Here is a 14,376-nt window from a genome sequence, read left to right as displayed (position 1 = left end):
TATGAATTATTACGTGGGGACCCCGAGGGTATCTCGTGCGTGCAGGAAAACATGCCAGGTCAGAATATTAACATTGGTTTCCAAGGGGTGGGGCAGAATATTAACCTAAGTGCGGATGGGAAGTCAGGGAGAAGAGGGGTGGTGGGTTAATCAAAACTAAAAATGTATTTCTTTTTCTTCCTTATGGAAGCCCACACTTTGTAAATTAATTTAAAAATACATTTTGTTTAAAAAAGGAAACTGAACACGGATACACTGCATGGGTAGAGAATGCTTCCCCTAAGAGGACACAAGTATTTAAATGAAATCTCGGTGCAAGGTATGGGACACCTTCCTATGACGTATCGCCCCCACCAAACAGCACAAGGTATTGTCACTGCCCTTGGCTGTCCACCGGCACTAGATGCTGCCGAAGACACAATACACTTTGGTTTCGGAGACAAAGCTGAAATTGACCTTAAAACTGCCTCCCCGCTGGCTGGCTTTCCTAGTGCTGGGTGCTACAGGCCCCTGGGGCAGACAAGTCATCAATGGTATTACCCAGCAGTGAATTCTGAATGATGTAACAGCAACTTCAGGGAAGATGTGACTACTAGCGAAAATACTGGCGTAAAGGTGATGGAGGTAACCAACTACTTTCTGATTGGACCTGAGGCCTGTTCCAGAAGAGCGAACTCATACTCGGTACTAAAAACCTGGCAAAAAGCCCCAGCTTGGGAGGTCATAGGCCCTGAGGGGGCAGGCAAAAGGGGAACTCTACTACTGTTGCTTTGGTAAATGTCAAACTGTCTTCTAAATATGTGCATGACATGGACTAGGGCTGCCTTCACCTCAGCTGGAGAAACTTCTGCAGTGGTCAGCAGTTAACGCCGAGACTCCTAACTGGTCAAAGTGTGGAGTAAGTGACTGCCGAGTGCTCAGCCCTACGCGGGACAGCCCAGTTCACCCAAGGCTTGGGGACACCGCAGAAGAGGAGGTGCAAAAAAAAAAAAAAAAAAAAAAATAATAAAAATAAAGTAAGAGTGAGAGACTAGGGAGCAATGTTGTGAAATGCTGTCTTTGGACACGCCACGGCCAGTACACTCTGGAACTCACCGCAACTATGGTGACCGGCGTAAGATCAAGCCCACAGGAGGAGTTAACATTCCTGTTGTGGAGTATTAGTTTAAGATGTGCAACATTCGTTTATGCTGAGGAACATCTGTTTAATAGGAACATCTGTTTAATGATGTAAAGATGTGTTGCATTCTTTTACGTTGCATTTGTTTAACTCTGTGAAGCTGTGTAACTTTGCCTGTCTAAAACACCTGACTGGTCTAACAAAGAGCTGAATGGCCACTAGCTAGGCAAGGGAGGGATATGCGGGGCTGATATGCAGAAAGAATAAATAGGAGGAGAAATCTAGGCTTGAGAGAAGAGGGAGGAGCGAGAAAAGGAGGAGAGAAGGACGCCAGGGGCCGGCCACTCAGCCACCCAGCCACACTGCCAGCCATGGAGTAAGAAGGAAGGAAAAATATATAGAATAGAGAAAGGTAAAAGCCCAGAGGCAAACCATAGTTAAAGAGCAACAGGGTAATTTAAGTGAGAAAAGCTGGCTAGAAACAAGTCAAGGTAAAGGCCAGGCATTCATAAGTAAGAATAAGTTTTCATGTATTTATTGGGGAGCTGGGTGGCGGGCCCCCAAAGAGTAAAAACAAACAAACCAACTACACATTCCAGTTGGCAATACTACTTGAACTCAATGGGTTATGAGGGGAGTGTTTCATGAAGGCTGGAGGGGGTACCTGGGGTGAGTGGGGGTTGGGGTAAATATGATCAAGATACAATGTATGCATGTAAACTGCCAAAGGACAAATTACATATGCGAGCGTGTGTGTGTGTGTGTGTGTGTGTGTGTGTGTGCGCGCGCGCGCGCGCGCGCGTGCATGCGCGTGCACACGTTAGCATTCAGGAGGCTGTCCTTTCCTGCTGCCTGCAGGCCCCTTTGGACAGCATCATTGAATGAACATTATTCCCAAAGGATTTGAGGTGGTTGGCAGAGAAATGTGTGAGTAAGCACGGACAGGACCAGCAGTGCTGAGTAGGCACTATTTTTTAAAGAAATGCTCAAGTGCATCTCAAGGACCATACGCTAAAGACTGTTTTTACTCTAAAGTTAGAAAATACAGGTTCTCTATGATTGAGGTTGGGGAAAACTACGTCTAAGTAAAAACTGTCTGGGGCTATCCTGAGTTTTTGCTACAATCCTTTGTAGGCAGAAAAGGTTGGAACACCGGACAGTGGAGAAGGCCGTGAGCAAACAGAGCAGCACTCAGGTGCGTCTGCCCCTTTCCCTCTCCCCAGATTGGTCTGTGAGCACCAAAACCAAGCCAAGGTCCGCAGAATGGCACATTTCTTCCCACCAGTTTAATCTATTTTAAGCAGAAACTCTATTTCAGTGCCCCAGCAAAGAAAATACGTCCTCACATGAAACCCAAACCGTTTCAGTAACCAAATACCTGAGAGAAGTTGAGGAGCCGTGACTTGAGAGGAAATGCACGTGGCAGGCTCACAGGCTTTTGTGCACAGGTTTCCAACTTCAGCAAGAAGAATTCCCCAGACCCTGGGCCCTACTAGAGGTAAAAAGAATTCTAAATTGCTTTTGGGTAATTCTCAACCTTGAGCGTACACTGAAGTCATCTAAAAAAGATCTTTTTTCACTTTTAATGCCATTGCCTGGACCTCACCCAAGGTCAATTAAACCAGAATCCCTGATATGTAGCCCAGGCATTAGTACTTTCCAGAGCTCCCTCAGGTTCTCCTGTGCAGCAGAGCCGAGCCCTACTAAGTAACATTTGAAAACGCTCCGAAAGTGAATGACTATAATTACTGTGTGTGTGTGAACTTCAGTGGTGACAGAGAAGAATATTTGGGGTGATGGTGGTAAATTTTAGTTTGAGAAATTAATAAGCGCATTTGTAGTATGTTTTCCAAGTTCACCTCCATTTCATCTCTAGTTCCTTCCCCAGGCAGCCAGTCTGTCTCTCTCCAGCTCCTGGGTTTTCGCTGTTTTAATCCCACTGTGTCCACTTAGTGCTGTGTGCACGTGGGTGTATGGCCCTCTACTGGAGTACTGGCTTCCTGGGGACCACTGAATCCTTGAGGAAACTGATTCTCCCTCTCTCAGCAACCATCACCACCTTCCAAGAGCTCCACTGCTATGGCAGGACTCCGTGTCCACCTCTCCCCTCCACTGCTATGGCAGGACTCCGTGCCCACCTCTCCCCTCCACTGCTATGGCAGGACTCCGTGCCCACCTCTCCCCTCCACAGCTATGGCAAGACTCCGTGCCCACCTCTCCCCTCCACACTCCCCACAGCTATGGCAGGACTTCGTGCCCACCTCTCCCCTCCACACCGGGATTTTGTTTGGCTTGCTCTTGCCCACATCTTGTGCGTGCAGGAGTCACAGCCACTGGGTTCACCTAGGCAACGGCACAGTCTGGAAAATACCATTTCCCTTTCGTCACCCACTGCCTCTGAGTCTTACCATCTTTCCACCTTCTGCTCTGTGATGACCCCTGAGCCTCTGGAGGAGGAAGAGGAGGTATGATAGAGGCATTAGGGAGATGAGAGGGGTACCATTTACTACACACTCACCTGGTACCAAGCACTGTGCTGGGCAAGGCCTCCTTCACCCAACCCCCAACGCTTAGCACCCTGACAAATGCATCATCACCAATCTCTGTTATTCTTCAAAAATAATTATTAAATACATTAACTCAAGGCAACTGACAAGAAGAGGCTCATCACAGTGCCAGTAGGTATGGGGATAAGGATCAAACCTCCTTACAAAGCTGTGCCTTCTCACTTTCCTTAAACTGTGCACTGATGTTTGGAAAGCTAATACAGTAACACGGTGCACAAGTCTGAAAGGTATAAAGGTGTACAGAGCCTCTACAAGGCATAGACAGAACGAGCATCACTTATCATCACTTTTCCTGTAATGAATGAAGCACACCTAACCATGGTCATCCTTGACTCCTATTCCCTAGTCATCAGTTCCCTGCCCTGGAGACAAAATGAGCAGTTTTCTTATTCCAAAAGGACTTGAGGTGGGTGGCAGAGGAATGTGTATAAGCAAACCTGGACAGAACCAGTTCCAACACAGTAGTGGTGAGCAGGCACCATTTTAGAAATGCTTAAGGACATCATAAAGACCATAATAAGGACTGTTTTTACTCTAAAATCAGAAAAAGTAGGTTTCTCCTTTTCAGAGGAGTTCCATCTCATGCACACACATGTTAAAATTCTTTTTAGAACTACACTGTACAACATACAAATGTGTCATTACTTCATCTAGTCGCTTGTGGACAGACATTGGAATACCCTGAATTATCTGTTATTATAAAAATGTTAGAACGAAGCCGGGTGGTGGTGGCGCACGCCTTTAATCCCAGCACTAGGGAGGCAGAGCCAGGCGGATCTCTGTGAGTTCGAGGCCAGCCTGGACTACCAAGTGAGTTCCAGGAAAGGCGCAAAGCTACACAGAGAAACCCTGTCTCGAAAAACCAAAAAAAAAAAAACCAAAAAAAAAAAAAAAAAAATGTTAGAACGAATAACCTTGAACTTTGTAAGTTCACAATTACACCTACAAGTCAAAAGCTGTGCTCTCTCACTGTCCCCAGCTACCCCAGGCTTCTAAGAAACAACTCAGAGCCAGACTCAGTGAGTTCCATTTACTTTATTCAAAAGCCTTACTAAATACTCAAAGAACACTTTTATTTTAATAAAACATTAGAAATGGTTTCCCCCCAAAAAATATGCTCAAAGGCAAAACAGTCTATGGGAATGGTCTGAAGCAAAGTGACCTGTCTTCACCAACGCTGTGCTGGTTCTTCCTGTTCAGAAGGTGTCTGTCCCCGAGGACTCGTCACCCTGTATGCTGGCGCTCAAGGACTGCGAGCCGTCCTCAAGGTTCGCAGAGGGCAGCGTCACAGACATCTTGGTGGGTGACGTGTGTGCAGCGAAGAGTGGGACCATCTCGGCACCTGTACAAAGGAGAAAGGCACTCAGTGACACCAGCACTCCCGGCCACACGCTGCGACTCTCCTCCAAACAGTGTGGAGACAGTGCAAGTAAGAATCACACGCGGGAAATGTCAGAGATAAAACATGCTTTCCCTTTTACCGTGGATCTCTTTGAGGCGATATTTTACAAAAGAAATAGGCACTAAAAATTGTGGTACGTAAGATTGGGATTTCCCCCCCACTGAGTGTGAGTACAGGGGGATGAGCCGGGAAGAAGAAAGGGGTCAGCAGGAGCAGAAGGGATAAAAGGATGATGGGGGTATTGTCACAGAGCTTTGTATGAAATTGTCAAAAAGTTAATTAAAAAACTGTAGTACTAAGATTGCTAGAGCAGGAGTCTAGCTGCTGACCTTGTCATTTGGGGCGAGTCACTTTACCCCTCAACAGTTCAGGGTCCTCATGTTAAATAGAACAGAACCCACCTTGCACAGTCCACGAAAAAATAACCTCGACAACAGAGCTCAGCACTGTTGGCATCGTTTCAAACCACACAAGCCCACTGTAGTGAGTGCTCGAAGACAGAGCCACTCTCCCTAACAGAGCCTGTTCCCCATGGCTGCATTAGTGCCGAGAAGCCACAGGAGCAGCCCTGCCGCAGGACTGGACTGGTGAGTACATAAGGACTTACAGAGAAGCAATGAGGAATACAAGAAGAAGCTGAGGTGTCATGGCACTGGCCTGTAACCCTAGCCCTGGAAAGCTGAAGGAGGAGGATGGTGAATCTGAAGCAGCCTGTTTAAAAATAAAATAAAAACACCCCAAATCGAAGTCCAACTTTGTCAAAGCACTATGCTTTTCCTCTTACTTCTACTAAAGGACTCTCAGCTCAGGATGTATTGTTAGCAATTGCTTACTGATGAGGACCAACAGCACTCCACTATTAGTTAACATATTTATACAACACTGTCTAAGAGAGAGTACTGAAGTGGTCGTTCAAATAGTATTGACATTTGACTAGTAAGCATTTATTCTGTACAAGTGATTTCCCCACTTCTCTGTATATCTAATTAAATAATGGAAAAAGAATTCCACTCCATGGATTGCAAGCAGTATTAGACCTGTCATCAAAATGAAGAAATATTAAAAACTACATCTAAGCCGGGCGGTGGTGGTGCATGCCTTTAATCCCAGCACTCGGGAGGCAGAGGCAAGTGGATTTCTGTGAGTTCAAGGCCAGACTGAGCTACAGAGTGAGTTCCAGGACAGGCTCCAAAGCTACACAGAGAAACCCTGTCTTAAAAAACCAAAACAAAACAAAAAAACAAAAGCCAAACAAACAAACAAACACTAGATCTAAAAATATTTATAGGCTGTAAGACTTATTAAATATACTTACGTTTTACAAAGCTTTGATCCAGAGTATACAACATAACCCAGAGAAGCATCCAGTAGCACAGCTTAATTTTTTTTGTGTGTTTCAAGACAACATTTCTCTGTGTAGTTTTGGTGCCTGTCCTGGATCTCACTCTGTAGACCAGGCTGGCCTCGAACTCACAGAGATCCACCAGGCTCTGCCTCCCGAGTGCTAGGATTAAATACGTGCACCACCAGCTGCCCTGCCTTAATTTGTAATAAAGTTACATTAGCACAGGACTGACTGGAGATACAGTTACAGATGCTCCTCCGCCCACACTCTCCACTCAACCTACTTCCCCAAGTAGCATAAAGAGGAACTGCATTCCTTGAATTACTTAGCTATCCCAGACCACACTATGTCAAACAAGTGTGCAGAACTGCTCTGTCGTATGCACCTTGCTCTCATCTATACGCATAAACTCACTTACTAGTGTTCAATAATACGACTTTTTAAAATTCTGAATTGCCAAGTGACAAGAAAAGCTGTTTCTTGCAGTTGCTGCTTTATACTTAAATATTAACACAAAATTTTGTAAGAACCTTTCCCTCATCATCTTATCTGGCTAACAAGATGAACAAAGGTATATGCTGCCTACACAGCTGTATGAACCTGCTGTGCAGATGGAGCTAAGATGGATAAAAAGATAACGCCCACTCTCAAGATGCTCCTAAGGTCATGTAGAGATGGGGGTGTGTAGTTCAAATCAAGTGTAAGCAGCGGTTAAGCTGGGACTTAACAGATGTTGGGAAGGCAACCAAGGAAAGGGGAAGAAGAGATCAGCTTTCAGTTGTGTCCCAGTGGCACTGTGTGTTCTGATGTCAAATATAAACCACGCTGAAAGGATGGTGCATGCTGACATGCTAAAGAAGGCGGGGCCAGTTCCTGTTTAAGAAAAAAAAAAAAAGGAGCCGGGCAGTGTGGCCCACGCCTTTAATCCCAGCTGTCAGGAGGCGGAGGTAGGCGGATCTCTGTGAGTTCGAGGCCAGCCTGGTCTACAGAGTGAGTTCTAGGACAGCCAGGGCTACACAGGGAGACCCTGTCTTGAAAAACAAAACCAAACAACAACAACAACAACAACAAAGGAGAACTCACAAAAGATTTCAAAGCAAGGAATGATAGGAGCAAATGCACTTCAGGAAAGGCAAGTATAAAACAAGACGGGTCTCTGGCAATGGTCAGAGTCAAGACACTTTGGAGGGAGCCTAGTACTTGGGAAGGATTTGAAGGTGGTAAACGGCAGGTCTGGAGGACTGGGTAGACAGTAATGGGGCCTGTGGGGCGCAGGGATCAAAGACAGCAGGGCCCATTGTCCCTTGATCCACAGAGATGTCACCAGAGGTGTGCATGGACTTGCAGCAGGCAACCGGAATCAAAGCCTTCCAAGGCTGTAGAGCAGTTTCAGCCACAGACACACTGATCAGTGATGGGAAAACACTCACTTAGAGGGGTAAGATGGAATGAGAACACAGTGGGCAGATGGAGGAAGTGCTAAGAAAAGTGAACAAAGAGAAACTAAATGTGTGCAGCAAGGAACTGTCAGAACAAAAAAGGCTAGTGTCATTTGTCGAAGTCAAAATTGGTAGAGCCGGTTTATAACTCACTGTTGTCTTTACTTACAGTAAAAACCATGACTTTCAAAGGCAACTGGAGGTAATTTCATGTTGGTAGCATGTAGTGACAGGGACAGCTAAGGAGAGGAAAGGATGACATTTCAAGCACTAGTTCCTCTCTTTTTCAAAACTGCTATTGTAGTGTGCGTGTGTGTATTGTGTGTGTACTATTGTGTGTATGTGAGTATGATGTGGGGGGCGTGTGCATGCAGAGCGCACGTGTAAAGGTCAGAGGACAACTCTCTGGTGGGTTCTCTCCCTTCACCTTTACATAGTGTGGGGGTCAAACTTGGGTCGCCAGCCTTGCACAAGGAGAGGTCACGGTTAAGGACCTGGCGAGGTCAGCTTAGGAATAAGCCAACACACACTGTCCATGTGAGGCTCCCGCGCAGGGGAGTAAAGGGAGGGGAAGGTAAGACCATGGATTATGGAACAGAGCGGAGCTGGACCCACGCTCACTGCCTCCCTCCCTCCCTCCCACAAACACCAAGTGAGCACCTTGTCTACACCAGGTGTTGCTCTAGACTCTGCAGAACACAACAGTGAAGAAACAAAAGCTCCCATCTCACTGATCTACAAACCATCTGGGTGTATGGAAGGAACGGCAGCCACACAAGGAAGTAAGGGTGCAAGGTCAGTAAATCGAATAAAGAAAAGCAGGTGAAGGGTACGTACGAGAGAGAAACGAGAGATCGTGAGATAGCCACATCCATTGTCTGACCCCAGTTCTCATCTATGAGATGGCCTCAAAGGGTCTACAAGCTACTGGAACACAGAATCGACACTCATGAAGTCAGCCTATTCCTAGGTAACTGAGCAGGACATCCCAACAGACACCAGCCCCGTGGGGAGGGCTACACAAGGCACTCTGCTTTAGAATGATAGGAATGTTACCTGGAAACCAGTAAGAAAACAGAACACAGGGCTGGAGATGGCAGCTCAGTCTGGTAGAGTGCTTGTCCAGCACGCACAGATCCTTGGGTTTCATCTCCAGCTCCAATAAACCAGATGTGCGGCTCAACTCTGTAATACTAGCACTCTGGAGGTGGAGGTGGGGTTGGAGTTCAGCCGGGGCGATGAGACCCTGTGTGCAAAGTACTTTGGAAGGCCTCCAAATAGGTACACCACCATTTTAAATAAAAATTATATCAATAAAATGTACCATTTTTATTTGCTAATATGTTTTGGGAAGGTTTTTTAAAAGTTCATAAAAGTTTTTAAATAATCAAGGCTTTAGAACTTTAAAAGAAAAATTTTCAGATAAGCCATTTTAAAAAGTACCACTTGATTACTGTTAACAGACAAAAGGTTAACGCAATCACACCCAGTTATGGCTGTCACAGGGCAAGACAGAAACTGGAAGACCAGAACATCCTAAGTCCCCATTAGCACCAACGCCAATTTTCTACCTATAGTATATGTGTCTGACGCTTTCAAGTGTGAGGTTTCCAGTTGTGTAATTACACTATGATGTCATCGTTTCAACAGCTGTTTCCGGCCTGATCCTAGGCGTCTGCTGTGTGTCACTAGGCCTGGCGTGCATTTAAGCTGGAGATGCCAGAGTCAGACCTTGTATCTGACACACCCAGAGACATAATTTAATATACTTATGAAAATTCAGAATACTAAAATTTTGCTTTAAAATATTGAAAATTCATAAATAGTTTCTATTCTCTGCTGCTGGATTTATAAGACTAAGGAATGCAAAATCACTATTTATTTATTTGTTTGTTTGCTTGCTTGCTTATTTATTTCTTTTTTTCAAAACAGAGTTTCTCTGTAGCCCTGGCTATTCTGGAACTTGCTATGCAAACCAGCCTGGCCTCGAAATCAGAGATCCACCTGCCTCTGCCTCTCATGTACTGGGATTAAAAGCACACACCACCACACCAGGCTCAATACACAATTTTTAATGCTTCTTGTGTATAGAGTGCATGTACTTCTGGGTAGAGAACCCACTGCATGAGCAGGTCATGGATGATGGGTCTAAATCTTAAGAGTCTTGGTGACCCATTATTAGATCTCTTTCCTGCAAGCTAAGAGGACCCAAACAAAGCCCTGCCTTTAAAACAACTGAGCAAAGAGAGGGGCCTTTTTCTCAGCAGTTTCAAAGAGGACCACAGCATCACAAATGTCTCATGCTGGCATGTGTACTGGGCTCAAGACACATGTATGAATTATGGGGATCTACAAGATGACTATGCAGGGTTAAGACTTCTGATTGCCTCCATTGGGGCTTTTTCTACATGTCAATGAAGACTAATTTCTTATAAACTGTGGCACTGAAAATAAAGTTAAAAAGAACCAACTGTAATAATCTTTAATCCAGGCCCACAGAGGATCCTACTTAGCCCAGGGGAATAAACACCATCAAACTGAAAATTACTTCACCTAGGCAGAGTTTGGGAAGAAGACAGGTAGTCACAGCTTTCAGTATCTTAAAAGGGCCTGTGACTGCCCAATTAAAAGGTCTTTTTATTAATTCTCTGAACATTTCATATAATGTATTTTGGCCATATTCACCCCCAAATCCTCCCAGGTTTCTTCCACCTCCCTATGCTCCCAACTTCATGTTTTTCTTTTCCGTTTTATTTTACTCCTTTCAGCCATCCATTTGAAGACTAGCCCTGCCTGACCCGGGGCAGGTGAACCCACCCTGTGTGCTTTCCCAGCAGCAGCAGTAAACCGTCAGGAGTGTCTCTCTGATCAATACCGGGTGCAACCTGACTGCACCAGCCACCAAGCCGTACTGTAACTAGTTCTTTATGTGTCTGTCATTTCCTCAAGAGCACGGATAGGGACCAAGAGTCTTTGTCCCCTGAGTGACGACTAACTAGCACAGCAGGTTCACAAGCTTGTTTTGTTTTTTGGTGTTTGAGACAGGGTCTCCCTACATAGCTCTGGCTATCCTGGGACTCACTATGTAGACCAGACTGGATTTGAACTCATAGAGATCTGCCTGCTTCCGCCTCTCCAGTGCTGGGATTAAAGGCGTGAGCCACTACACCCAGACCAACTAGCTTTAGCTTCTCTGCACCAAGGACTGCCTCATTAGTGTCTGTTTTCTACAAAGCTGTAGCATGATGCTAGGCACACACTGGATCTTGAAATCAAGTAGACCAAGCAGACTGCTTCTCCCTTGAGGACCCATGGGCTCTTCTACTAGCATGCTTGCATTCCCACTTGATGCTAGGCACACACTGGATCTTGAAATCAAGTAGACCAAGCAGACCGATTCTCCCTTGAGGACCCGTGGGCTCTTCTACAAGCACGCTTGCATTCCCACTCCAGATCTTGTTTGTAAAATTAGCAACTACTCCCAGCAATGCACTTGCTTCCCAGCTGTGTGTAAACATCACAGCATCTTGAGGTGTTTTATTAGGCTCTGGAAGCATTTTTCCTGTCTACCTTGGTCTCCTCTGCTCTTGCTCCAGTCCCCTCTGGAAGCAGCTGCATTCAATTCTCCGCACATACTTAACCCAGCCTGTGGATTCTGCAACATTCTATCAGTGCTTGAGAACAAACGCTACATGTGTTGAAGAAGCTGACTGGTCACATGACACTCTGTCACGGGGTAACTTTTTTTTTGCCTTCACTTTCCATAATCACTAGTCACACTTTATCTCTTGTGCTTAAAGTGGTATTTTAAGAGTTACAGTATCTTCTCTGTCCACGTGGCTGTGAGCCTCAGCCTCTGACGGTTGCAGACATATAAGCTACTGTACTTCAATTTACTACTGCTTCTGTTTTTCAAATGCTTATCTTCAATTTACAATTTAAGATGAAAACACACTTGCCTCAATAGGAAAAATGAACGCACAGGCACCTGTGAAAACAACCCCAATTCCTTTTCTCTAACAGCAATAGTTAATGTGAAAGGTTTGTTTCTTCTTACGCCAGCTTCCAGCTGCTCCACTTTGTTTAAAACTGACTTCAAAGTTTAAACACTATCCTGTCCCAACAAATAACCTGCCCCAGATGGACTTATCCCAAGTACTGCCCTCACTGCTCTGAACACCACACCTGCAGCTTTTAATGCAGCGTTTTACAAACTTTCCAAACGGATGGTTTCCTTCCCTGTCCCCTAATGTGCCTTTTAGAGAGCGGAGGCCCTTAATCCTGGGTGAGTCTGCACACACCTTCAACCAGCGTTTCTACTGTGCTCACTGTGAGAGAGCAGCCTTGGTAGAGGGGAAAAAGCCTAACGGAGCTCCAAATTCCAGACCTCACGATTTGTAGTGATCTCACCAGTACAAACATACGGAGGCAGGCAAGACACAAACTGGGCTCATCCTGTGTCCTGTCCGTGGCCCAGCGAAGCGATGTTAAACCTCATTCTGTGCCTTTTTGTTCCCAGTGAAAAACCAGTTGAGCATAGAAATAATCACAATTCCTCTTCACAAAAAAGAACTCGGGCCAAATGTATTCATCCCCACAGTTCCTCTCATAAAACCAGGTCAATAGCAGCCTGCTCTGGTGACCTCTAAGTAAAGAAGGAAGTCAAACACATGAAGGTAATGACTGTCATAGACAAGAAGTTGTCTAACAGATGCTTATCTTTATAAAAAGATGAGAAGGAGGAAGCAAAGGACCAAGAATGAAACTGCAGTTCCACACCAGATTAAACCAATTTGTAAAACATGAAGGAAACTCAAGAGCTGTTTCTTAGAAGGTTACAGTTCACATCCTCTTACCTGAGGACTTAATCATTAAAAAAGAAGTTTAGAACTGGCCCTTGCCCTAGCCAGCTTAGGCCACACTGCTCCAAACAATCCGTTCCCAGGCAGCAAAAGGCAGCAGAGCGCTGAGGCAAGGGAAGAGCAGCTATTTGAAATACACGGCATCTCTTTTCACATCAGGGAAGGAAGAAAAGCAGAGAAACGGGAAACAATTTGTGGCTCATACACAGGCTCAAGTTTTCTAATCTAAAACTCTGAAATCCAAAATGCTCCAAAAATCAGCAAAATCTGAGAGCCAATCCACATGTGGAAAATTCCACAGCTGACCTCACGTCATAACCATCACCATAATATATGTGCACTAAAAATATTGTATAAAATCATCTCCAACCTCTACGGTAAGGGACATGTGAAACATAAGTAAATTTCATGTTTAATCATGAGTACCGTCCCTAGATAGCATTATATATATACAAATATTCTGAAATGTTAACATTCTATCCAGACCACTTCTGGTCCCACACATTTTAGATAAGAACCTACAGTTCTCAGGCCAACAAAATGCTGAGAACACGAAGAACTGGACCACAGTGATGGCATGGTGTTAACCTGCCCTCCAAAATACAGCCAATCAACAACCAACAACTATTGTTTCAAACAAACCCTTGGAGCTGAGCAGTAATGAAAGAAATGTGTCATAATCAGTATTGTTACAATTAGTACAATCAGTATTTCTTTTACCATTTCCTCTATGATTCAAAAAACGGTCTCTCGAGCTTCTTTTAAAATTCGGACACGTCTTTTTTGTGTGTGTGTTGGGAGGCACATGTGTGGAGGTCAGAGGACAACTCTTGGTAGTCATTTCTCTCCTCCCTCCACACGGGTCCCAGGGATGGAACTCAGGTCACCAGTGTGAGTGCTCCAGTCACTGAGCTATCTTCCTGGCCTCAAGCTTTCAGTCGACAAGAACTTCAGGAAGACTCTATAAGAAGTAAGACGTGAGTGAGCATCACTGTAAGAATTAGGCCAGCCTTGATGGCTCACACCCACAGCAACATTCAAAGACTGTATAGTGAGACACTGGTTTTAAAAAAGAAATTACAAAGATGATTATAAGCACTGCATGTTTCCTTATTCCAGGCCACACATTCTGACTGGGAACAGTCAGTTAAACCAGTGGTTCTCAAACCTGTGGGTCATGACCCCTTTGGGGGCTAGACTGACTCTTTCACAGGGGTTGCCTAAGACCCCAGTGAAAACACAGATACTTATGTTATGATTCATAGTAGTAGTAAAATTACAGTTATGAAGTAGCAACAAAAATAATTTTATGGTTGGGGGTCTCCACAACATGAGGAACTGTATTAAACAGTCCCAGCAGTAGGAAAGTTGAGAACCACTGGTTTAAACTATTATACATATATATGTATGTAAGTATGTGTATATATGTATACACGTATGTAGCACGAATCCTAATCGGTCTTAATAAAAACCCAGAGCCAGATACCTGGGCAAAAGCTGAAAGATCAGAGAAGCAGAGCAGCCAGCCACTAGAGTTCTTACCTCCACCAAATCCTCAGCCTGAAAGCCAGAGCTCCTGTCTCCTCCTGCCTTATAGTCCTTTCTCCACTCAACCATATCACTTCCTGTCTCAACCTTCCT

General features: G+C 44.9%; 1 protein-coding gene across 1 annotated transcript in view; it reads right to left on the bottom strand.

Moving 5' to 3' along the window:
* Positions 1-4,707: 4,707 nt before the first annotated feature.
* The window catches only part of Kiaa0586 (KIAA0586 ortholog), a 109,021-nt gene continuing 99,352 nt past the window's right edge, over positions 4,708-14,376 (bottom strand). Inside the window, exon 30 of the mRNA XM_059279149.1 lies at positions 4,708-5,029. Within this exon, the coding sequence (XP_059135132.1) occupies positions 4,884-5,029 (146 nt within the window). The 3' untranslated portion in view covers positions 4,708-4,883. The remainder of the gene's footprint in view (positions 5,030-14,376) is intronic.

This window comes from Peromyscus eremicus, chromosome 14 (genome assembly GCF_949786415.1).
Source record: "Peromyscus eremicus chromosome 14, PerEre_H2_v1, whole genome shotgun sequence".
NCBI classification, from domain to species: Eukaryota; Metazoa; Chordata; class Mammalia; order Rodentia; family Cricetidae; genus Peromyscus; species Peromyscus eremicus.
Note: the sequence above shows the minus strand (reverse complement) of the source record. Positions and strands in the feature narration are given on the sequence as shown.